Source organism: Apostichopus japonicus, chromosome 18, assembly GCF_037975245.1.
Source record: "Apostichopus japonicus isolate 1M-3 chromosome 18, ASM3797524v1, whole genome shotgun sequence".
In the NCBI taxonomy this organism is placed as follows: Eukaryota; Metazoa; Echinodermata; class Holothuroidea; order Aspidochirotida; family Stichopodidae; genus Apostichopus; species Apostichopus japonicus.
In genome coordinates this window covers 17,367,821-17,395,047 of record NC_092578.1, presented here as the reverse complement: position 1 = coordinate 17,395,047, position 27,227 = coordinate 17,367,821, and the positions used below count along the sequence as shown (strand labels likewise).

Sequence of the window (27,227 nt, the reverse complement as noted above, 5' to 3'; positions counted from 1 at the left end):
CAACCAGTGGTGGCGCTCCGCTTAGATAGTGTCGAAAGCGCCCCTTCAGACCATTCTCGCCACTCCTGACCAATACCCCTAGCTCCGCCACTGCCGCCGCGCCTCCTACGCCTATGTGTGTAGTGTTCGGTTTCGGAAATATCTGCTATTTTTTCATTTCCTTCAACCAAGTTTTATAATAGCCGTTATAACAGGTTTTAATATTTGTACACCAATAAATTAACTGTGTCTGAATTTTCGAAAATTTCTGACCAACATTCTACATCACACTTCCCTCTACTCGTGCAATTTTGACCGGCCTGTTAGGGGTTGAAGGAAGTTTTTTCTATATTGGTTGTCCATAGATGAATTTTGTACAACATTATGGGTATGTTTTGAAGTGAGTTTATTCACGAGAAATGTGAATTTTCAAATTCTGAACAAATATGGGGCTTAAAACCTTGAAAAGTGGGGCTGACGGGTATTGTGGGCCGCGACGTAGAATCACCTACAAAAGCAAAGACCCACAGGAGATGCGATCAGGTCGAACATGATGTGTGCCGGGTTGACAATCTTCAAAAAGGTTATGGATGGAAAAAAAAACTATTAGGAAATACTTGGTTCTCAGGCAAAAAGTGTACATCTGGTTGGTCATTTCAAGCCCGAGAAGTGCCGTTTCCGGTGATCTGGGGGGTTTCAAAACAAGAAATTTTCTTGTACGCTGCGCGCCAACCGATGGTGGCGCTCCGCTTAGATAGTAATTCGCGCCCCCCGGGTTTGAAAATCCTGGATACGCGCCTGCCAGAGGTTCGAATTCAGTAAGGAAGGTCGAATTCCACTGTAGGCGTTTGTCACCTTTATCGAACAATACTAGTTCTGTTTTTGGTGACATATTTTGCCTTACTCTAGAGATCAAACATGATGCTAAAACAACAGATTTTTGTCAATGAAATATATACATATATACCAAATCCAACAAACCGTCAAAACTAGCACATATCCTACAAAATTCAAGTCTACCACATATCGCATGAAATGCAAGGTAATAGTCTAGCTACAAAATCAATGCAATATCTAGGTATATATATACCAGACTATGCAAAATGTTAGTACATATACAATAGCATGCAGGATGTAAGATTCATGTATACAATTAATTACAAACATTAATTATGAGTCCTCACGAGTGTACTCAAATTCTAGCACATTTACATGTACTTGTCCTCATGAATTTGTCCTACTACTTCTACTACTACTACTACTACTACTACTACTTCTACTACTACCACTACTACTACTAATACTACTACTACTACTAATACTACTACTACTATGACTACTACTACTACTACTTCTACTACTACTACTACCACTACTACTGTACTACTACTTCTACTGGAGGCATTTTAGAAATAGGGATATACAAGATATATAATAGGGATTTTGGATCCGGCTTGAAACGGATTTGGCTGGATCCTTCACAAAATCCAGATTTTTCCCCCGACAGGAACAAGCAAACTATCATGAAACTGAAGTAAAACTTCTCTAGTTCTTTTATCCTCAACTTGTGAAAAAGAATTTGTTACTCAGAAATGTAGTTAAAGAAGGAAATTTTAGATTAACATTCCTTGTTTCAATTATTCCCCTCGACACAGAACCAGAACCAAAGGTCAGATGCTAACTTAATGCAAACCTAGCTTTAGCTAATCATAATAATTTGAAGTTTTTACGCTACTCGCCCACTTCCACGATGTTAAACACGATGTATAACGAGCTCTGGTTGATCGTAGTCACTAAGAGAATCCAAGAAATTCCTGTACATCTAATCTATGCTACTAGTAAAGCACGAGTTCACCAATAGTACAATACGAACTTTGTTCGAGCCTACCACGAGCATGCACGTTTTGACTAAGAAACAGCACGACCTTTGAAACGACCTTAACACGACCTTAATACAAGTTTAGTACGCTCTCTATGCGCTCAACACGACCAAGGCACGATCTATACGTTTTCGATACGTTCTCTGCGGACCCGGTCTTTCAACGGGCCAAAATTGGCGTACCCTTTGGTATATGTGACAAGCTGGCAGTTAAAGCCACAAAACAGTAGGCATACTGTACACTAGACAGCAACATGGCAGACCGACAGCTTACTGCGGACCTGCAATACAGAACTGCTGTAGTCAGTCACGGTTGTTACGGCCGTCACCTTGCTCACATGAAGACGGCGGCGTAGGGAAGAGGAGGAGCAATGCAGGCGCAAGATCAAACGTCAGATATGGGTGAGGACGTGGCTCCTTCGGCGGCCGGAGCATGGCTTCTATGAAGCGTTGATGCAGGAGATGGCGCGGGAGGATAGGTCTGGATTCCAGAACTTCCTGCGGATGGATCCGACCTTGTTCCGGGAGTTTCTGGAACGCGTTGGCCCAAGGATTGAACGGGAAGTGACGTTCATGGGGCAACCCCTGGAGCCAGCTGTACATCGTGAATACCTCGTATTATGTACGTACCGAAAATCGTTCCACCGGGGGAACGCGTGCACTGCACGAGCAACACGTGTCAAACACGATGTATCACGAACACAGCATGATGTATCACGAAGTGCATATTTAGCTGACACAGGATGTCGCCAAAAGTTTTGAGCATGTTTAAAACTTTTGGGCTGTTCGCCAACAAGCACGATCTGTTCAGGATGTGTCACCACGTATGCTGTGCTTATCACGAGATTGGTACGTGCTGGGGGCGATATGTCAAGAGCTCAGGAGCTCTTCATACATCGTGTTCAACATCTTGAAAGTGGGCCAGTAGCATAACAATTAACTTGTTGTGACCTTAAAGATGATAAAGGTAGTGACCATTTTTTCATTTTGCAATAACTTGCACCGAGCTATATAATGGTATTAATTAGATGGCTTTATGTCTACTTGGAAGAAAAACTGGTGGCAGAAGTACTATAATCCTGCCTAAGCAGACTCTTCCTACCCTTACCCTATTCCTCTAGAATTGAAAGTGGTCAAACTTTCAAGGACAAATTGTCTATCGGCATATATTGACTGTATTGGAAGTGCGGAAAATTATTCTCGAAACTCCCAGCACAATTAGAACAAGTAGTTATCAAGTGGATATATATTTATATATAAGTAATCACACCATCGTTAATATCAGTTAAAGTCCACTCACGCACACCTGGAAGTATACCAGCAGTTTTGATGAGTACATGTGATGCTGACCTAAAAGAGAGGAAGCTTAGAACTAAGTGCATTCTGATCGAGTGTTCACAATTTGGAAGGTCTTGAAAATTTGTAGGGAATCCCTTAACGATGGAAGCACTGATAAACACGAAATAACAAAATGCATTTTACCTGGCATCAAAAACAGAGGACCTGAATAATCATTAGGCCAATGACCATCGTCAGCTTGCAGCAACGAGAAAAACTTCATTCCGTTGATGGCAGCCTCTGCCGCGCTCTCCGCATCTGGGAGCTTTTTTGCCTCATCCGACTAAAAGACAGACGAAAAAGACCCAGAATGAAACAAATTCTCCATCCAAGTGGTTTATATCTATATTACTAAGCCTTAGTTCACATAACTCTGTTTTCAAATGTTGATAAAAATATTTCTCAATAAACCTACAGTATATATAGGCCTACAGTATAGGCCTACAGTATAGGCCTACAGTACAAACCTACAGTACAGGCAAAAGTAAGTGTCATTATGATATCGGGAGCAAAAATTGACATTTACTTTGTATCGTTTCACTTCAAGTGTAAACACGACAGATTCGATAAAATATAAACTGTAATTACAGAAATTACTATCTACATGAGGTGAAAGGAAGTGCACAGAAACCCGGGAGAAGGGGGGAGGGGGGGCCTGAAGATGTTCACTCCCGTATACAATACAAAAAGACATCCAGAAAATGAACAACTACAGGGGATTGAATCCTTAGGTAGCTGCCCTGACCTAGTACGAATCAGCAGAGAGAGACTGTGGATGCAAAGCTGTCATACAGCCTCTGAAGAAGATCCTGCTAGGATCGAAATGTCAGGCCAACTTTCTTTTACACAAAGTTCTACGAAGACTACAGTAGCAGAAAAGAGACACTTCACACTTGGACAAGTCAAGTTAAAAATCAAACAGTTTTGCTTGTTTTACACATGAGCATAAACAGTGGGTGGAACAGATGTAAGGCTGCAGTTGGGCGAAATGGTTGTTGGGCGAAGTGACTAGCTTCCATTTCGACCAACCTAACCATTTCGCCCAAACTTGTCGGTCATTTCGCCCAACCAGCATGGTCATTTCGCCTTTAGAACCTTGCTGGTTAATTATTTTGACCAACGTTGATTAAATAGTATACTTCAATATAACGGACGGATTTGATCAATTTAATAAGGAAACGTCCGGGAATTGTTAACGTTACAGGATGATACGAACCAAATATTAAGGAAACTTGAAGTCGTGGTTACATTGATTACATATGTGATTACATATATGTGGTTACATTGATACAGTGGTTACATTGATTAAATAGTATACTTCAATATAACGGACGGATTTGGTCAATTTAATAAGGAAACGTTCAGGAATTGTTAAGGTTACAAGATACGAACCGGCCATAACTTCCATTGTATGCGTAACCCCCTAAGGTAGTGTAATCCTCCCATTATACCCGAAATAACTGCTCAGACTCTGATCGATATCGAAGGGACATCACTTCATTTACCTACCAATCATATAACCCAAAATAAATCAAATTGAACTAGTGAAATAGAAAAAGTGATATTACTCTGACTGAGTAAAAAAGTAAAAAATTCAAAAAAAAAAATTCAAAAAATCAAAGTAAAAAAATGGTTGGTCGAAATGACAAGTGACCAGAAAGCGCTGGTAGTACTGGCACACACAAAGAAAAGGCCACTAAGTATATAGACCTAGGCAATGCTACAGTATTGCCTAGTCTCAGATCCCTATATTGTATTTTGTACACCTAACAAAGCGAGTTGGCATTTGTAAGTTTCCAGTTATTTAGCATTAGCATGGCACTCGATTTAGTAGCACCTATAGTCTTATTACGTCTCTTTAAAAATTTGGAATAAAATATTTTATATCAAAACATCTTGCTTGGTTTATTTAACTTTGATGCATGTATGGTGAGGCCTTCTGTTAGTATGGGAAATCCTGTCCAGTAGGGTTGCAACTTGCATGTGTTCTCAAACCTTTGTAATGTGTGGGTTTGTAACTACTGTATGCCCTACCAAGCTCATGGCTCCAGACTTACACTGAAATAAATGGAGGCATATTAGTCAGTTGAGTTCCAGTGTAGACAATTAATGTGAACCACAGTGTGATCGACAGCACAATTTAAAATACTGTATCAACCAAACAAATTTGGTTTTCAAGTTGTCGACAACTTGAAAAGGCGCTAACGCTCACATAAAAATAAACATAAGGAAAAATATTAGGTTTACTATGCACATGAATCTTGTATTAAAAACAATGGGGTCACTTAAACTTAAAGAAAAATGTGGGGATCCCCAAGATCTCAGAGTCATCCGGTCCTACTCTCATGGGATGGTGCTACTTGTAATTTTCCCAAACCTAAAAATATATATTTTTGCCTGGTCACTGCGTTTTTGACCAGCTACATTTGTGTTAAAGGTGAGTCTCGAGGCAGACTTCAGGAGACGGACAGTGTTTAAAATGCAAATCCGCAAAGCCAACTAAACATACTGTCCAGACAAGCTGTTTGACACGGAACTAAAGGTTATGGTTGTACTAGCAAAATATTTATTGACAATTTGACCAAAAATCAGTGTCAATTGACAAAATAAGATGCAACATTGATGCACTGCAATTTCCACAACATGTACATAGGCAAACGCTTCGGTCACTAATGATCAAACCTTCACCTCTATCCCTCCCCGAACCCCCCCCCCCCCTAACTGCAACCCGTCTGAGCGACGCCAAGGTTATACATGTTTATAGGTCTAAATGTAAAAACACTGACATCTTGAACTACTTGAAGTACCTATAGCTATCTTAGTGGAACTATTAGTAACATGTTAAAGTTCACACATTTTCAATACTAATGGCAGCTACTGTACAGTAACTGGGTTATATAGCATGGAGCTATAAACAGAGCTCCATGGTTATAGCAAGTAGTTAAAGTAGCAATTTCCTGGTTAAAGTAAACATTCCTGTTGCATACAGCTTAGTTTCTAATTATTGAGTGTGGCTCTAATAAGCGCTCGATAATTTTGGAATCTGTCATTGCAACGACATGAAGACAAGCAGTTCAAACTAGACACTCCGAAAGTCTTGTTTCCGGTGGTTGACGAATATTACGTAATCATGCAAAAGTCAACACTTACTCTTGTGCCCATAGGCAGTCAGATAAACGTTCTTAAATTACCAAGAATATGCAGGCGGGTGTTTTGTAATGTGACCCTTCTATACTCAAGAAGATAGAGAAGGCCATCAACCTTGTGGATGAGACAAAAGGTTGTCAGAAAAGAGGCATACCTATTTACATGTGTAAAGATTACATGCATATAGGCCCATATAGCAGTGGCGGAGCTAGGGGTATTGGTCAAGGGTGGCGAGAATGGTCTGTAGGGGCGCTTTCGACACTATCTAAGAGGAGTGCCATCACAGGTTGGCGCGGAGCGAACAGATTTTTTTTGAGTAAAGATACTCCCTAGATCGCCGGAAATGACCCTTTCCTGGCCTTGCTAATTTGCAGATAAACGAAGAATAAATACAGTAGGTGTCATCGCCAACAAAATGTGACAAATATCAATAGGTAGATGAGAGCGCAATAAAAAAGTCAATAATCGCGACTAAGTCAAAAGTGGTAAAAAGCTGAAAAGGGCACCAGCAGTCCATTTGAGTCCGTCTGACTGCATGGACGCTCCGCCACTGCCATATAGGCCTACATTACATTTTTCAAAATTATATAGATCTGTAAGCTATGTATATTAAACCGATATCGTATACAACAACATAAATTATATCAGAATAAATTACAGGAAATTGAAACCAAGAGAGGAAAGAGGAAGAAAATTTCCCCCCCCAAAAAATTGAAATAGCATCATGACTTTGCCCAAGTAAGGTACAAATAGTGTATCTGTGGGTGTTTATGCGTGTGTGGGTGTATGTGTCGTGTGTGTGTGTGTGTGTATGCTTTAGAAGTAAATAAATCAGAAATATTATGCCCACATAATTCAGTTTAATATTGTGTAAAGTGCAAACCTGAAGACCCACTCCAGCTCAGAGAAAGGTAAAGGCAGGAAACATTCAAATGGTATTCCCTTCCTTATACTGTACCTCATTGCCCAGCCCCACTCAGCTCCACCCAGCCCCACCCAGCCCTACCTCTATCAAAAAAAAAAAACCAAGGGCAGCAACGCTGTAGAAGCTCAGCAAAGTGTCTATATATATTTGAGATATTTGTTTTGATTGGGCAATATTTCTGAGCAGTTTATCCATTGTGTTTGTGCGAAAAATATGCGGGATATCGGTTTCATTTCATTTCCCCCTTGCCTTAATTATGCACAGGTCTTCTTAGCAGACATAGTTTGTTACAAAGTTAGAAAGGTGTTAACCAGAATGTGAAACTGTATTGATGCTTGATGGATGACTTTATCGTAACAGTGTATATGAGCCAATGCTATCCTTGTAAGATATCATGAAGAAATGGACCGATTTCAACGGGTGTTAGCCCTAATTACTGTAGGGTGTATACGAACCGCCTCCGAATCCGGGAAATTTCCTTCAAAGTGGAAACACTGCTACCAATATAGTTTATGTAGTAGATCATTGTACTTACATATTACTATAAGATAAACTACTGTATGCCATATTGCAAAAACAAAGAACCCTGACAGTATAAGCACGTCGTATTATTCTTTCATGCTGTAATATGAACAAAAACGTTAAAAGAGTATCCCTCTGCTAAAAAATGTTGTGGATATCATGTTTAAATTGTGCTGACACTAAATTGCTAATGGAAATTGCACCCATCGACAGTAATATATAGAACGAGGTGCAAATTGTTTACAATCGACGAACAACAGAGAAATTAAAGGTTAAAGAGCAGAAATCGGAATCGGCTCCAGCAGTATAGATCATACTCACACGTCGCCTGAAATTTTATGAGCATGCTTTTCATATGCGTTTCATATCATAATCAAACAGTAGATGGACGGATGGATGGATGGATGGATGGATGGATGGATAGATAGACACAAAAACACACACATATGTGCAATTCTTGTCACATACAGTATTTATCTTGACTACATGTTTAATTTTGTCTGTAGGTTTAAAAACAGACCATTGGTGAAGTTGCTCCCAATACATCTTTTACGTGGAATGAACAAAAATTATCGACAGTGGTCTCAGCAGAAAGAGCAACTCCCATCCCCTCATGCACACACACACGCATACCCTCCCCATCCTCCCCAACCACAAGAAGCTTTTCATTGGTATAAGAAGCAGATTCAAGAGACATTTGATGATTTTTTTTTTTAAATCACATTTTAAAGGCCATTGTCTTTTGGCCAGATGTTTTGAAAGATTCAAATCTGTGATTACCAGCAATGATTATGATTTTGTTTCCCTTCGTTTCAAGAACGTCTGAAGCAGCATTCAAAGAGGATTTGATTGACTTCAAAAGGGGAAACAAAATTTTTTTTTTTAAGTTACGGTTGTTAAGCCAACTTAATAACAGACACTTCAACCTGGACTTTATTATTATTATGATGAAAAATTGACATTGAACATAACTCACACAGTCAAGTCCCAACGAATATTTTTCAAGTACATTCTGCTCCCTTTCGAGTGTACCATCAATAGATATAAAGTGCCAGCGTCTTCTGCCATCTATGCTGGTGAGTCTCCATCTGGTTAGATCAGTCACGGGATCAATTCTCCTCGACCCAGGCATAGCTTTGAAATATATATACAGTATATACAGTAACTATATGTGTGCTTCAAAAAGAACAAAAACACATGAAATTTCAAGCGAGCTTTGGTTGTTGTTGTAATTTTAAAAGCAAGCATTACAGAACTTCAACATTGATTTACATAGTAAAAAAAACAGGTACTGTCAAGAGAGAAAATCATACAAGGGTACACAGAAGGAGATCTAAAAAAAATGAATTAATATTGAAGACCCTCAGAGGAGAGGTGGAAACAACTTACATTTCAGCAAAAAATCTCTTAATCATTGTGATCTGAAATCTGTTATCTTAAATCCTAGTGAATTCAGAAGATTAAACAACATACTGTCATGTTTCTTTGTTTAATTATATGAGTTCTTTTAAAGGCATTGAAGACTCGCCCCAAACCGCGTGCGGCAATCTGAAAAAGTTAGCTTTCTGTTGCTTGCAATTGACGTTTTGTTCGTGTTGCTACAAAATGCAGACTATAATGAAACTTGATACCTTAATTGTTATCTTTAGCTGGACCTGAGATGTCCATCGCTGTATCGTTTGTATACTATGCTGTGGGTATTGACCGCAGCTGTATGTACTGACTGTACACTGGTGTCTAATTACCGACGGTAGCAAGCTGTGCACGTGTATTTTCTGGGATCGATGGTGGTGTCTAACATTTCTGTTACACCTCATTCGAAACTAGGTCAGATTACTGGCATTAGACGCTTCTTTTTGCGGGAGTCTTCACACCACGTATGACGCTCTCATTGTAAGCCATGACCATGGTTTCGATAGGTTTAGTAGATCTGGGCAGTGGATAATACCACTTTAATCAATACAAATGTGCCATGGGACCATCAAACATTAGACAACAATGCTTTTTGAAATTTCGAAATGATGTTGGTAAGTCACTTGAATTCCAATCAAATGTTGGTGGAGATACAACATACGTATCCCCCATTTTGGTAACAACGTATTTTGAAGACTAACAACTAGATTAGAATTTCACAAATTCCCAGGTTTGATTATACCTATGCTTTTATACCGTAGCTTGTATAGGCCCATGTATGAATGTTATCACTAGTACACTATACCATATAGACAATACTCCAACTTACAAGCTTAGGCTACCGGTACTTTGTACGAGCTTAGCTTAATGCTACGTAACACTCACCAGGTTTGTTCACCAGGTATGCAACACATGAAACAATTTTACGACAGTCATAAAAAAAAGTCTCGCACGTGGAATCTAAACTTTTTACAAACACAGACTTTCTGCATAAATAATATGACACTCTTTCTGAGGGAGTAGCTTACCTGTCAGCTTCCAGGGTCTACTGTACGTTCGATTAACGGGAATTCCCTACCACTGGTTGCTGTTCGTCGTTCATGGAACGCCGTAGAAGTTGCACTGAATATAGGAACGGGCAGGCAGATGTAAGGCCCTGTGCGTTCAAATGTGCGGGTAGCTTTCGAATAGGACTCGTGTTGTTTACACGTGCCCTCATAATCATATGGTTCGTGTCACGCATCCCTCATAATCCACCCGATTCTCGTTGTCGTCACAATAACTATCGTGGTTATTGGTAATGGTGATCCACGATAGTTATCGATAGTGATACATATATATATATATATATATGTATATACATATACATATATATATATATATATATATATATATATATATATATATATATATATATATATATATATATATATATATATATAGTAAGGCAAAATATGTCACCAAAAACAGAACTAGTATTGTTCGATACAGGTGACAAACGCCTACAGTGGAATTGCGGCCTTCCTTGCCGGATTCGAACCTCTAGACATACAATCCGCGTATGGCCTATAGTGGTTCACATATAAAGTGGGAGGCCCGGGATCGAAACCTGGTGGAGGCTGGAAGTTTTTTCACTGTTCTTGATTTTCCAACTTACCACGATTTCAATTATATATTGCTTATTGCTTATTATGTGGTCTTTATTTCCATGCAACACAATGTGCTGTTCAGAGTAACCGTGATAAATGCACACCCTCTTTTTTCGACCAGTTTGATCATGTGACTAACAAGAAGGGAGTAAACGGAAACTTCTGTTTTGTATGTGATCCCTGTATGACACCCCATGAATAGGGGGCTGTTCTTCAGACGAGATAACAATTAAGTTTGTGGTGCCACAGGGATCAGTTTTTGATACAGTCTTATTGAACATCTATATTCGTTCACTTTACGCTGAAGTTTCTAGAATGTGTTTTAATATTCATGGCTTTGCTGATGATCAGCAGGTTTATAAACACTTCAGGCACCATGATCAAGGATCTTTTCTAGTTGATTCCCTGCAGTCCTGCTTTGGTTGGATGCGCAAATAATTTTTACAACTCAACCCTGGCAAGACCCAAATAATTTTATTTGGTACCCCCCCCCCCCTTATATTAAAACTGATTCGTATCAAGGGTGTTATTCTTAACACTGTTGATTGTGTACGTTCTGACCAAATTGTTCGAAACATTGGTGTTCATTTTGACGATACCATGTCTTTTCGGCATCAAATCTGTTCATTTAAATCCAGCTGAGGTGCTTTCAGAATCTAAGAAATATTTCTAAAATGCGGTTCTATCTTACTAAGTCCAATCCATGGTTATTTCGCATATTGATTATAATTGTAACTCACTTTATTTTTTATATCAACCAACATTTATATGATCAACTCCAATCTGTTCCTATTTTGCTGCAAGAATGATATATGGTAGAAGTAGATATGATCATGTGCCTGATCTATTCCATGATCTTCATTGGCATAAAATCAAGTAGAGGGTGTACTCTAAAATAATATTGATTGTGTTTAAGTCTGTTAGAGGACTGCATGGGTCCTAAATATATCCATGATATGTTGGTAACCTCTGACCGTAGCAGAAATACGTTATTGATAGAGCCTCGAGTTAAATCCTCGTATGGGTATCGCTCGTACGCAAAGGTTGGACCTAAATTGTGGAATAAGCTTCCCGACAGCCTTAAAGAAGTCCAAAATGCTGCTACTTTTAAGAGGCAATTAAAACACTACTTACATGTCAATGGTTCTGATTTCAGCCAGAATTTCGACCAGGTTTAACTTTTGTATCGTTACTTTGAGATTTATTTAGTTGTCTTTCCAGCACAGCAGTGCACAGTTTTCTGTACTTACAAGCCTTTATGATTATTATATATAAATAAATATATAAGCCTAACGTTTGCCTGTGTACATGAATGTATGGTAGTCAAGCGAAGCACGTGTACCCCTCCAACCGTTCCCACCCGGCGCCGGTGTTTATGTATTTTCACAGGTAGGGGAGGGGGGGCGTAGGGGAGTGTCGGTAGGCAGCAAGTTGTGATCACAACAGTTTACGTCCATTTGTGTGCTTGCATGTTTATTATCATGAATACATGTATATCCACATCGTTGTTAAGCAAAGCACTTTAGACAGACGACAGTTTGAAATCATGAAAGTCATTGAAATTCTTTCGATCGATAAACTCGACAAATAAATCAAACAGATTTAACAAAAGGCAATTGTCTCTGATGGGTTTTGACGAGGATCTATCGATATCTTCACAGAGCGATGACATACAAGGCGTGTTTTGTATTGTAAGTAGTTAAGTAAATCTGTTCAGTGGAGGCGATCGTTACTCCTTAGGACATGGTATTATTCGATCTGTTCTTCTGCTGTAGCAGTTGACACACACCCCGCTAGTATTTTAACGTTAGTATAGCCTGATGTTTAGCAATTATTATATATACATGCCTTATGTACCGAGAGAAAATAGATAATTCTCTTTTTTATTATTCTTTATATTTTATTTGGTGACTCTCTCTCTCTCTCTCTCATGCTTACGACAATTAAACTCATAGATTTTTATCCCCGAAATTAAAAAATTGAAAATTATGTTGTACTCAACGGTTACGGCAGCTTTGTCATCTTTCCCTACCGTTAGTGAAATAACGACATAATATAGATGGATGGTCTTACCAGAACACAAATCCGGAGAACGTAAATTCGACAAATACTGAGGATTTTAACATTTCAATCTTGGATGAGGAAGGATTTACCTTTTTGTTCTTAAACTCACATATTGATATAATTTCATGCGTGAAGTTATGTTGAAGTTTAAAGGATTTGCAACCGGAAGCGAAAGACGGAGAACTTCTCTTCAGTATGGTAAGTGCTTTTGTTTTTCTTTTCTCCCCCATAATCTTCGACTACTGGCTGGGCGAATTTGAGTGGAGGGCAGTATTGATATTATTTTTGAATCGGGTTGTGTGAAGGACAGAATCTACGAGCGAGTCCGCCTTTAATCGAAGCTAAAGTTAGTCATAAATAGATTTATAATAAAATGTTGATTTCTAACTGTAAGGGTTTTATTTGGGGGGGGGGGGGGCAAGAACACCTCATACAAACCCATATGAACATAACTGCAACGTAAGAGGTAGACGGTGGATGAAATTCATTGTTAACCCAAACTTGCTGAAAACTTCCTGCGTCATTTATGATTTCTTACTTTATTAAACACACGCACGCACACAGGTGTGTTTTACATTTAGACCGAGGACCACATTGTTTTTTCCATTGTTCAAATCTACGTATATCCTAACCTTTACAATACCCCATAACAATAGAATTCTTTTGAGGACGTGGTGATTCGTTAGAAATCACGTCCGAGGACCTGGAATTCTATTGTTCAAGTCCTCGGTCAGAATACAAATCAAGTGCACCAACGCGCACCAACCCACACACACATATAAACCAATAAAATGGAAGCATTCATCTTTAATTACATAGTATTTTACATTTAGTGCATGTGACACACACACACGCATTGATTGTTTCCTTGAAGCAGTAGGAACGTTATTCTTTGTTAATCTTGTAATTGAAACTATAACGTTCAACTTGTAAAGCAAAAAGAAAAATGAAAAATGGAAACGTCGGGTGTTTTGTTATTTTGCTTGCAATGAAATATGAAATACTTTGCATGAAGTAAAAAAGAAATAAATATGATACATTACATTTCCAATATACCCAAACTTGACATATTCTTAATTAACAGTAAAATGTTCTTTTAGAAGCACTGGCGAGAAATCTTTATCCAAAAGTCGTTTACGTGGAGGACAAAAAGATAGTCAACTAAGGTGAATCTTTGCCCATACTTTTGTGAAGAAAAACCGTTGTATTGAACGCAAAAAGGGAAAACTGATTTAGTTGTCTAAACTAAGTTTTTGTTGTCTTAATTGAAGTTGTTGCTGCTTTTTCACTATGCTGTCCTACTTATAATCAATTGTTTTCAAAAATGCTGGTAATTTTTAGGTTTTGGTTTTGGAATTGAAACACAATTTACCCTCTGCTCCATGAGAATGAAAAATTGAGGTAACTGTAACAGCAACACGAGTTAACATTTCTACCCTTAGTGTAAAGATCTTCATAAAACATCTTAACCTCATTCAAAATACCATGAGCGGTTTTAACGACGTTAACTATATGTATGTAGGCTATATATATATATATACAGAACAGTGAAAAAACTTCCAGCCTCCACCGGGATTCGAACCCGGGCCTCCCACTTTGTACGCGGACACCCTAACCAACTAGGCTATGGACGCTGATTGTTTGTCCAGAGGTTCGAAACCGGTAAGAAAGGTCGTAATTCCACTGTAGGCGTTTGTCACCTGTATCCAACAATACTAGTTCTGTTTTTGGTGACATAGTTTGCCTTACTCTAGAGATCAAACATGATGCTAACCAACTCGAAAATCATTTGTGATTCCTGAAGCCGGATCTCGAAAGAGATACTTTGAACAGACTTTATGTTAATGATGTTTCATTAACATAATATATATATATATATATATATATTGATACATACACGCATACATGCAAACATACATAAAATCGCATACGTTGCTTTAAATGAGCTCAAACAGCTATATGCTGGTTTGTTTTGTGGAATACAGTCAATATGTGCATGCCTCTTGTCGCAATGTTTGAAGCTCAATGAAACCTGAGTACTGCTTCAAATTACGTCAGGTTTATGTTTTTTCGTATTTTTTTTCATTTACCATTTTGTCAATACTCTCCTTTACAGTCTTTCAGCTTTATTCCAAAAATAATTTCCTTTCTCCTCTCGATCTTACAGCTTAATCATATTTACTTTTCATTATTAACTTACACCTATGTATGTAAGATAACTTTTGCCAACGGCGCGTGGCCTAGGTGCAATTTCTCACAACTGGAATGTTTACCAAGTTGTCGCTAATATAAATAACGATGGGTTTCATGAAGTGGTGAGTCAATTAGCTTTCTGAATCGGGCAATACGGCGAAACGGGCTCTCACCATACAACGGCGTTTGTTTTGATGTCACAATAAATATTAATGAGCAACTCTATGATCTAATTAACAATCTTTTTTGAATACAATTCTCATTTATAGCAATATTATGTTAAGTAGAATTCACTGACTCTTTATTATTTCCTGAAGTGAAATTTAACAGCACTGTATGATCCAATCGCAAAATCGCATGTGACGTTATATGAGGACCACTCGGCAATTTGTAGATGGATGTAGAGTAGTCCTTACACAAACGCACCCTCCCCTCCCCACACACGCGAGAAGCTTTACCCCGCTCCCAGATATGAACAACCGGCCGGCCTCGGTCACATGCACATGCCCTACCATGGGTGACCCGTTGAGACTAGCTAGTGTCTTACTTTTATTGTTACCATGGTAACTTTTGCTATGCATGGCAACTGTGATGACCATGCATAGTATATGCGCCAGTGACCAACCGATTTCAATATCTCATAGCTTCCCTTGCACACAGACAGGGATGAGATAATAGCCTGCAGGTGCAAAGAAAAACACAAAGAGTCACTTATGATTGCTTTGTGCAAGCGGTATCATTGTACAACATTCAATCTGGGCCTATGATCGATTCCTTTTCTCTGTTTCACCTTCATTGGGAAAAACCAATCGAACCTACAGTGATTGTAAAGATATGTTACAGCGATTGATTGAACTGATATCGAACAAACATATCCCTTTAAAGACAAGGCCAGAAAGCCCGAAAAAGAACAACTAAGTTTCGCTGCATGGCTGAATTTGGTGTAGTTAGTACTGTCATGACAACAAAATAAATGTACCTTTATATTATGATTCAACTTACTAAAGAGCGGCTTTTCCATTTGTGAGTTAATGTTAAAGGATGCAAATACATAGCGTTTTTAATCAATTTTGCCAGAGAGATTCATATGTTGGAGCAAATGTTCCCGAACTGAGAACAATATCTCTGCATTATATATAGGGTCATACAATTAGCACGCATTTAGAGTGTATTTCAATTGGTTAGGCCTATAACTGAGATAAATCATATCAGCATAAAACGAAAGACTCGTCAATGAAGTCATACTGCTTATTTTGCTGTTGCTAGGTTAGGTTCGAACGGATCTTGTCATGCTTTTTGAACGTTACGTGGGCAGTATATACGCACAAACAGAAGTCAGCTGATTTATAGTTGACGTATAATTGCAGCGATCATTATACTTGACAAAAGCAGAGGATAGAATGTATTCATTCATAATAGTTGATATCAATCGATTTACAAGACCGATGGAAAGAGTGGAATAGTCTAGCCATATATGTGTAATCATTAGAAAGATGTAGGATTGAGAGCGCCGAGGCCTACATAGCCTAATTCGGATTGAAAGACTCACCGCGGGATTTAGTTCACACGCATAATACATAACGACACATCATTGTAAAGAGGACACAATATTCTTCAAAATGACATAAGATAGAGTTTTATGAGTGCTTTACTTGACATAAGAAAGAGTTTTCTGAGTGCTATACTTTGAAAGTTATGCAAAGAGTTCGAGCGAAATGTGCTTATTTTGTAGCGATATTTGCTGCGTAACGGGGTATTTAGTGCCGAGTTCCGCAAAGATTCCATATATGTGCAATATGCAGATACTGCAGTTATGTCGTATTAAGGAGTATAATTGTTAAGCTCCTTTATTGCCCTTATCTAGCCATTACCTCTTTATCTCCTATATCAGGGGCGGATCCAGGGGGGGGGGGCCGACCCGGCCCCGGCCCCCCCCCCTTTTTGGAAATCAGTTGCGTTTTTTTATGTGGGAGTACTTCAAATTCCTAATAGGCATAACTTGGTGAAAGAAAAGCCTAATATATATCCAGCTGCTCTTCCCTGAAACGCGATCGTTTTTATTCCAAATTTGAAACTAAAGCAATTATCAGGCCTACGCGACATCACGTATTAATTAGATACGGCTTAGTACTATAGTGCTGACTATTACTGTCAGGGAAAATCAATGCACAGTTAGCAAGTATATCATAATGATCTGAATGAAAGGGGGTGTAGGCGGTTTTACACTATCTAACGCAACGTAGTCGCCAAGAACCTGAAGTATTTTTAAGGGAGGGCCCGAGGAACATGAACTTATAGCATGCTCCTCGTGGTGAAACATAATTGCACCTACTATAGGTGAATTGAGTGTACTGTTAATAGTAGGAGAGACTAGTGTAGGTTCTTATGACCAACTAGACCGGTTTCTGCTCTCAAACTTTATAGGAGAAGCCAAGGGCGTAGGAACCGGGGGGCTGGGGGGCGCCAGCCCCCCAGTGAAAAATATGGGGGGGGGGCGGAAGTATCGTTCCGCCCCCCCCCCGCTCCGCAAGTCAGAAAACCCCTTTTTCATTTCCAAATGAGAAAAAAACCTCATTTGAAGCACTTAATTGCATCTAAGGCCAGGTAAAAAATACAAAATTCTTTACAAAATGGAGTGGGTGTTGAAGTGTGCTATATTGCACCAAATTGCATCTGAGGCCACCTGGAAATGCAAAAAAATTCCAAAGGGGAGGGGGACAACCCCTCCCCTAGACCTCTCGCCCAGGACGCAGATCACTAAAGTGCTACCATCGGGATGTCGGCCCCCCCCATTCTCAAAATCCTGGATCCGCCCCTGTATATATACATACATCCTTGAGAGCTTTTCTACTTGTCTGTTCTTACGCTCGAATATAAAGTACAGCTAAAAAAAAAATTTACATAATGACTCCACATTTAACCCTTGTAGAGCAATTAAGATTTTAGGACGTAGGTATTTATTTCTAGATGGCACGCATTGTAGGAGTTGCTTACTGTAAACATGTCATGGCTTCACTTGCAGTTAGCTCTTCAGAGCAATCTAATAATTAATAGTTCATATCTTTGAAGGTGTGTTGTCAGTACTTCAGTAGCAGATACCTCCCAAATAAAACATATCGTGGCATAGATATCGCCACCCTCACCCCCCTCCCCCTCTCCCCAAATAGAACAATACAAACAATGTCGATCGCTCACGTTCGGCAGATCTGGATTGACAATCGAACATGAAGGATCTATCAATGATTTTTTATTAAATGCCGGCTATATAACTTTATATTGATTGAACTTCATCACTTGTCTATCGTGATTTCTTTACCTCAATTTGAAAGAAGAAGAGGTAATAAATCATCACAAAATCGAATGGAACTTTTCATCAATTACGTGGAATGATCGCTTCGTAATATTAAGGGGTATTCTAACTCTAAATTAACGTCCGGGGCAATATCAGGTAACCATACCCTCTACCCAACGTTACCGGGAGCTGACCCCGTAACCCGAGGATATGACAACCTTGTCTTTCAAAACAAACGATATATAAGGATATTTGGAATGTTCTACCCCCCCCCCCCCCCGCCACCACCACCCCAAAATCGGGAGATTAGTGAGAGAAAAAATCGGGAGAATTGGCAAAATCCAACTAAAGCAAGATAGCGATAAATCAAAGAACATCACCTGTTTTTACGCGTTACCTCTGAAAGTAAACGCTACGTAAAGGTAAGTTTCGCATATACTTTCTTCACAATTACGAAAAACAAAGCGAATTTTCTCCACACTATACTTACGCAGGTAAAAACGTTCGTGCTGCCCATTTTTCGAAGCAATTTATATAATTCAGAGTTAAATTAGAAATCAAACTTTGCTGAGAGTTGACACATAAAACCAGGAGAGTGGGTGTCGGTGTGAGGGTGTCGGTGTGAGGGTGTGGGCATGTCTAGGCATCACATCATGGTGACATGGGACAAAAGAATTTCCTGTCAACAGTTGTCGAACAATAGAGAACAGTAGTCATCGTTTGTCCAGACAAATGGTTAGAATAAAAGGGAATTGTCATCGGTTGTATAGCTAATATAATAGAAAATAAGATTGTGTGTTTTTGTGTGGGGTCATAAATAATATCTTCCCGAAAAATCTGAGCAAATTGTTATTCCAATTGGGAGATATCAAATAATGTTCGGTCACAAACAAGGCGATATTAAGACTTGAGCTATATAGTCCAAATATGACATTATCGAGCCACAAGTGCATCAATTGTTTATGTTATTGCCTTTAATACGATATGTATTGTTTTGTATTGGAGATGGGTTTGCAAAAGCTAAGTCTGAAATATTTGAAGCCTAACATGACCTACTGATTACATTGCAAGGCTTCATCGCTAACACTATTAACATTACACCACGGGAATATATGAAAAACAAGGACAAATATTTGTTATATACTATTTATACTAGCGATAAATAAATTATTGAAATCAAAAGCGTTAATAATAACTGTACCAAATGACTTATTATATGACTTTGGGCTCTTTTGAGATTACGCCTATACTAAGTAGCTTCCAAAAAAGTAAAACGGGGAAAAGTACCAACTCCAATATTAATATTAAACAACTCTTATATCTTTCCCGAGATTAACATATCCATTCTGTTTTCTTGTCGACTCCAGATCTCTGGAAGACGCTTCTTCGGCCGTATTACAAAATTGAATTTGAAATTTTCAAAGGTGTTTGCACTATCCTTGGAATCGGATTTCTTCACGTTGCTTATTTTTAGGCTCTTTTGAGATTACGCCTATACTAAGTAGCTTCCAAAAAAGTAAAACGGGGAAAAGTACCAACTCCAATATTAATATTAAACAACTCTTATATCTTTCCCGAGATTAACATATCCATTCTGTTTTCTTGTCGACTCCAGATCTCTGGAAGACGCTTCTTCGGCCGTATTACAAAATCGAATTTGAAATTTTCAAAGGTGTTTGCACTGTCCTTGGAATCGGATTTCTTCACGTTGCTTATTTTTAGGCTCTTTTGAGATTACGCCTATACTAAGTAGCTTCCAAAAAAGTAAAACGGGGAAAAGTACCAACTCCAATATTAATATTAAACAACTCTTATATCTTTCCCGAGATTTACATATCCATTCTGTTTTCTTGTCGAGTGCAGATCTCTTCGGCCGTATTACAAAGTCGAATTTGAAATTTTCAAAGGTGTTTGCACTTCCCCTTGGAATCGGATTTCTTAACGTTGCTTATTTTATTCAATGCAATTGTGGTTGCTTTATACGTCATTAGAACTTGTATATATTTATTAGAACTTGTATATATATATATATATATATATATATATATATATATATATATATATATATATATTATGATCACAGCTCTGTTGTGTATTGAACGCCAACACTTTCTCCGCTTAAACTGATGATAATTATGTATGACGTATATGTCAACAAATTTATCATGGTTGTTAGGTATCGTTAAAAGTTATTATCCTTGATCCTGACTTCTGGTTTCATCAACAAGTAGTTCAATTGCCTTTTTAACTACTAATTTATTCCTGACTGATAACAAAATAAGCTGTTCACGGAAGGCTTCTAATAAAACCGATTGTCAAAAACATGATCAATCATATTTATGAAATCACGTGTTATTCCACCTATATACGCTCGATGGCTTACTAAGTTGCCATTACAACCAAAAAAGAAGAAGAAAAAAAAAAGAAATTGTAGGCCGCAGCACTTGCATTTGGTATGAGACAGATGGCTGTAATAGATCAAATCTTGCGTTCTGCAAATACAAGTTCTTTTTAGGCATTGTAGAGCAACTTTAAACATAATCTTGGCAATTGTTTCTTTAAGACAAGGTTTGCTTTCTTTATTGAAAAGAGGAAAATTGTATCTACCCCTGGTCGATTCATGTTTATGAGTACGGTCATGGATTCATCTCATCTTTGGATATTGTTCGCTTTCTTCTCCTTTTTCAAAGCCGCATATTTCCAGTGTCCTAGAGAATGTAATTGCTACTGGTTTTCAGTATCGACCGCCATTTACTGTCAAAGTCAAAATGGACCAGCGATCACAAACATAGGCGATGGATTTCCTCTGGAAGTGACAACTTTAGTAGTCACAAATTCAAATATATCTACCTTACGTGATGGAAATCTCGACAGTTTATCTAACTTAACCGAACTGAAGATGTTATCACTATCTTCGAATGGAATCGGATTTCTTAACGTTTCTTATTTCCATAATCTTAACAATCTTTCCTCGTTGGCAGTCATTGGTAACAACTTGTCATCTTCGTCACTTAGTGTTTTTAACATACTCCATGAGTTATTGTACATCAACTTGGCTCAAAATGAATTAAGGAGTATACCTGACAAAGCATTTGAGGCTAATGTTAATCTTGATGTACTGATCCTCGAAAACAACAAAATCAGCCACATAAGTAGGTATGCCTTTAAAGGATTGTCTTTACTCTCGTTGTTACTCCTGTCTGGGAATTTGATAAGCACTCTTCATCAAGATGTATTCCTTGATTTAATATCTCTCAATTCTTTACATCTTGAAAATAACGCCTTGGAAACAGTTTCTATCCCTCTTTGGCGTAGTAACACAGAATTAAGGAGCGTCAATCTGGCCATGAATAAGTTACAAATGTGGAATTTGGATGTGTTTCAGAATCTCACTTCGACTGTTTACATCAGTTTGGAAAACAACCAATTGCGAATTTTCACATGTTATGAAAATAACATGCTTTCAGAGGTCACTCACGTTGATTTATCCCACAACCTGCTATCAAACATACCTACTGATTGTTTTTTGGCATTTCCGAATCTGAAAATATTGAGAGTAACTAGCAATCGAATTCATTTAATCGAAGAACATTCGTTCTTACATTTACCGAAGCTTCATACCTTGCAACTGGGCGATAACTTCATAGCTAGCTTACCACCTAAATTACTGGATAACGTTTTCAATTTGTTTGAGTTGACCGTGCGAAATAATAATATAAGTGTAATCCCCGAAGGGTTGCTGAAGGCGGGTGGTGATTTCCGATTGGAATTAGACGGTAATCCATTGGTATGTAATTGCTCTAACCTTCACTTATACGAATGGCATTTGAGGTGGAATCGTCAATTTCCACCATTATTAATCTGCGAGGAACCGATTAACATGAAAGGTGTACAATTCCAGAAAAGTAACTTGACCGACATATGTAATTCTACAGAACCCCAAAAAGACCTATCTGAACTTACTACTGTGTTCAACGAAGATGTGGTACCCTTCATCAATACCAATGTAACAGGCGAGATAACGGTTACACATGGCTTCTTGATTGGAATGTTCTTACTTGTAGTAATAATATTGGTTATTGCATGCCTTACCCAAGCAAGAAACATAATGTAAAGTTTTCGACGACTACAACAGGTCTGGAGCATTCAACAGTTATAGTCATCATTTTGTATATGGGATAATCGGCTGCAGCGGAATAAAACAAATACTTTTAATCATTGTCGACATGATTGTGAATGTCTTGATAACCACTCTATTTTTACGCAGACTGAATTTCATCATAGCTGAACACGTACATCCCTCTATCATGTGATGTTTAACTTACTAATGATTTTACACTGAACGAAACTCAAGAACTGTTGGTTTTCTGTTACTAAATGGAAAAAAAATGGAAAAACTACACAACTGCAGCTTGCTGTGTTTCAACAAAATCAAAAATATATTTCGAGACACCATTTTAAGTTAATTTTCAACCCCCAACATGCCTTTTATTCTCGGAATATGGCGCTCATGTTACACATCGAATGATGCATTCTGGGGTATAGTATAAACTATGTTAGGTCTCCAGGGTTGTGCTAACAGCTCCTTTAGAATTTTTCAATTGTAGGGTTGAAAACGGCGGGAGGGTATTTAACACCACTCTAGTCACCTGAATCCTCGCCTGATTATAACAAAACTAAACAAAGCGTATTCTTGAGGACAAGCGATCATCTGGTACATAATTGTCTTTTTCGAGTAATAGTATCAAATAAAACCAATTTTGCTCATATGGTAAAACATCTTTCAGAATACCATATATGGAATCAACAGGTAAACTATAGAAGTGACACCAAACGAAGGCATTATTTGAAGAAGAGTCAGTTTTTTTCCCTATGATAATGACTTGCTATAGATTGGGGCCATCTAGCATCAGCCTGTCGTATCTTTCTTAAGCGTCCTCTATATTAGTATAGTTAATTAAGCAGAATCGAACAGGTGTTGCTTTACAATATTCTTGCACAAGCAAGTTCTACATGAATTTTGAATGTACTAAAAACTCCTATCGATACTGACATAAAACCCGTCAAATTTCCTCCTGCGACGAAAATCAATTAACCTTCCAATTATGGCTCTGGACCAAGAAATATGCCATGATTATCTTGCAAAGGATTCAAACTTTAAAAGAATTTGTTGCCTAAAATCAGTTCATGACGAAAGAGAAGAAAATCGCAGAAATCTTATCCGTGCTCCTGTAAACACCTAAGTGGTTTAATCACCTCACACCCATTATCAAGATATCCACTGCCATTTGAGATCTCTTAGAAATGTTGCCATCACTGAATCCTGTTAATATATATGTTGTCACAATTGTGTAACAGGATGGTAATGAATTTGTGTAAATTGCAGACCATCCCCACCGAACTACGATGTGATAATTGTGGTATCTATACATGCAGGGTCCCTTAAAATCCTTGCATCATGTGCGCGCCCGGCGGGTGCCAATGCGATTCGCCAGTTGGCTTACATGCACTATTTGTTAGCAATTAAATTCAGTTACTGGAGGATTTAAGTACGTTCCTATCACATCTTTCTTTTTAAATTTCGGAGAAGGATTTTGATTGCATCACGTAAATTTTGCCCGCCTTGGTGTATATCAATTGCCACAGTGTGTGGGTATACCTGTTTTCCGGTGTTGCCACGAAATTACCAACAGACTGAGGGAAATTCCTCGGAAGTGGAGTAAACATATTCTTCTGTTTTAAACAGTGTACACTTAAAAGTACTTAAAAATGCACGCCTGGGATATGCAGGTGCTTAAATATTTTTCTCGTTCAAATTCTATTAGGACCAAAGGCGAGTTACAAGTATCTATATGGTACGCCACTATACTGCCTGCGCTTCATCCGTTAATATGGGATGCGTTTCGTCACAAGTTTATTTTATATATGGGAATGAATTATCATTTTTACCCTGATATCTGCTCTCATTTTAATGGAACTCAGTTGCCTTTATCATTAATACGTTATCTGAAACGAAAAAAGCCTATTACATTACCTCTATTATATGAAACGACTTGCTAATAAAATGGTAAAGCATACATTAAACATCAGATATATCATGCCACCGACACATACTTAACATTTGAGATGTACTTTCATTGTCAAAATGTAAATAAAAGAAAAGAGAGTCCACCCTCTTAAAATTAATATGCGTATTTTATTAAAACACTCTCGTATTGTGGTGTTTTTTTTTTCCGGAGAAGATCTATGTCAACAACGCTTCTTTGAAGATGCATATAATTCTCATCAAGGTATTGTTGATATGGCAAAAAAAAAATATTATCATGATCTATATTTTTTAAAGGAAAGGTTAATATATTGTTGCTTCTTAAAAGAGGAAAGTTGTATCAATTGCTGGTTGGTCCTTGTTCATTTTGATAAGTGAGCGAGAATGATTATGGCTTCATCACAGCTTTTGAGATTGATCGCTATATTTTTCGTTTTCAAAGCCGCATATTTCCAGTGTCCTAGAGAATGTAATTGCTACTGGTTTCCAGAATCGACCGCCATTTACTGTCAAAAAAACGGACCAGCGATCACAAACATAGGCGATGGATTTCCTCTGGAAGTGACAAATTTAGTAGTCACAAATTCAAATATATCTACCTTACGTGATGGAAATCTCGACAGTTTATCTAACTTAACCGAACTGAAGATGTTATCACTATCTTCGAATGGAATCGGATTTCTTAACGTTTCTTATTTCCATAATCTAAACAATCTTTCCTCGTTGGCAGTCACTGGTAACAACTTGTCATCTTCGTCACTTAGTGTTTTTAACATACTCCATGAGTTATTGTTCATCAACTTGGCTCAAAATGAATTAAGGAGTATACCTGACAAAGCATTTGAGACTAATGTTAATCTTGATGCACTGATCCTCGAAAACAACAAAATCAGCCACATAAGTAGGTATGCCTTTAAAGGATTGTCTTTACTCTCGTTGTTAGTTCTGTCTGGGAATTTGATAAGCACTCTTCATCAAGATGTATTTCTTGATTTAATATTTCTTAATTCTTTAAATCTTGAAAATAACGCCTTGGAAACAGTTTCTATCTCTCTTTGGCGTAGTAACACAGAATTAAGGAGAATCAAGCTGGCCATGAATAAGTTACAAATGTGGAATTTGGATGTGTTTCAGAATCTTACTTCGACTGTTGACATCAGTTTGGAAAACAATCAAATGCGAATTTTCACATGTTATGAAAAGTACTTGCTTTCAGAGGTCACTCACGTTGATTTATCCCACAACCTGCTATCAAACATACCTACTGATTGTTTCTTGGCATTTCCGAATCTGAAAGTATTGAGAGTAACTAGCAATCGAATTCACTTCATCGAAGAACTTTCGTTCTTACATTTACCGAAGCTTCAAACCTTGGAACTGGACGATAACTTCATCACTAGCTTACCACCTAAATTACTGGATGCCGTTTTCAATTTCGTTGACTTGACCGTGCGAAATAATAATATAAGTGTAATCCCCGAAGGGTTGCTGAAAGCGGGTGGTGATTTCCGATTGGAAATAGACGGTAATCCATTGGTATGTAATTGCTCTAACGTTCACTTCTACGAATGGCGTTTGAATTCGAATCATAAATATCCCGTAATATTAATCTGTGAAGGACCGATTAACATGAAAGGTGTACCACTATTAGAAAGCAACTTAACTGAAAGATGCAATTCTGAACTTACTACTGTGTTAAACGAAGATGTCACAACCGTCGCTAATACCAGTGTTACGGTCGTGATCGTTCAATTTGGCTTTGTAATGGGAATTTTCTTATTCGTTTTACTACCATTAGGTATTGCTTCTTTCAAAAAAAGGGAATCCGATTGAAGTATTTTCAATTCTTTATCTAAGACTTTAAATTTATTGTTTGGATAGGTTTTCTCACTTGCTTGCCACTGCTGATATTGCATGGGTATTTTAGACTGTAACACACAACACATTAGCGCAGCCTCAATGATAAATCTGTCAACTATATACCTTTTTAAATATCCTTTCCAGAATATGGACAGATGGACACAGTACTAGTATGTTTACACGTACTCATTTTTAATAGGATGTAACATACTGACTTGCAACTCGCAACACTGCAGTAGCTCTGACATGAAATTGTGTATTAGGGTATTCTGGTGACAACAAAATGTGAACCTTTTATTGTAGAGCAAAATATTCAACACTGCTGGTTGTCACCCCATCTCAATATCATAATTTTTGATTGCCGGAATGTAACCTATTTTAACTGACTAATCCTTCAACTACTCCAGGAGGTTGGATCACAGTAGGGGGTCTGTGATTTCATCTGGGGAAATGCTCCTTTGGAAGCTTCATTAAAGCTATTATAATATTTTTTATTGATTGTCCTTGAAGGCTGATACTTTTGGAATTATTGTATAGCTTTCAAAGTTCTCTGTACTTAGAATTTCATCAAAATTTATCTTTTTTTGTAGAATTTCTATTTAAATAAATGATTGAGAAATTGTAGAGAAAGACAAAGAAGTTTACAGCTGAAGTGCCCTGATGACATCATCCATTCTGCTGTTGCCAGATGCATTTACAAAATATCACTAAATAAAAAAATAAAAAATCATATCTTCGCATTACAAAATGCAATGAGTATTGAGTGACAAATTCTTTGTTGTACAGAGTCTACTGAGTTATATATAAGTGCTCACTGTGTAGCAGCGTTGTCAGTTGGCCTTTTTTAAGGCCAAAATGACAAATTTGACCGTTTTGTCTTTTTAATTTCATTAGCCGTTTGGCGGGTAGCTTTTTTTTGG

The 27,227-nt window shown here is 37.9% G+C and overlaps 3 protein-coding genes across 3 annotated transcripts in view; 2 read left to right on the top strand and 1 right to left on the bottom strand.

Annotated features, from left to right (window-relative positions):
- Window positions 1–10,389, bottom strand: part of LOC139958648 (lanosterol synthase-like) — a 44,546-nt gene extending 34,157 nt beyond the window's left edge. Inside the window, exons 1-3 of the mRNA XM_071955883.1 lie at window positions 10,232–10,389; window positions 8,767–8,924; window positions 3,341–3,479 (exon numbers count right to left, since the gene is read on the bottom strand). Coding sequence (XP_071811984.1) covers window positions 3,341–3,479; window positions 8,767–8,922 — 295 coding nt within the window. The 5' untranslated portion in view covers window positions 8,923–8,924; window positions 10,232–10,389. The remainder of the gene's footprint in view (window positions 1–3,340; window positions 3,480–8,766; window positions 8,925–10,231) is intronic.
- The window catches only part of LOC139958655 (uncharacterized), a 234,684-nt gene that overhangs the window by 111,123 nt on the left and 96,334 nt on the right, over window positions 1–27,227 (top strand). The gene's annotated exons all lie outside the window — the stretch shown is intronic.
- The window catches only part of LOC139958633 (serine-enriched protein-like), a 58,893-nt gene continuing 44,704 nt past the window's right edge, over window positions 13,039–27,227 (top strand). Inside the window, exon 1 of the mRNA XM_071955851.1 lies at window positions 13,039–13,114. Coding sequence (XP_071811952.1) covers window positions 13,042–13,114 — 73 coding nt within the window. The 5' untranslated portion in view covers window positions 13,039–13,041. The remainder of the gene's footprint in view (window positions 13,115–27,227) is intronic.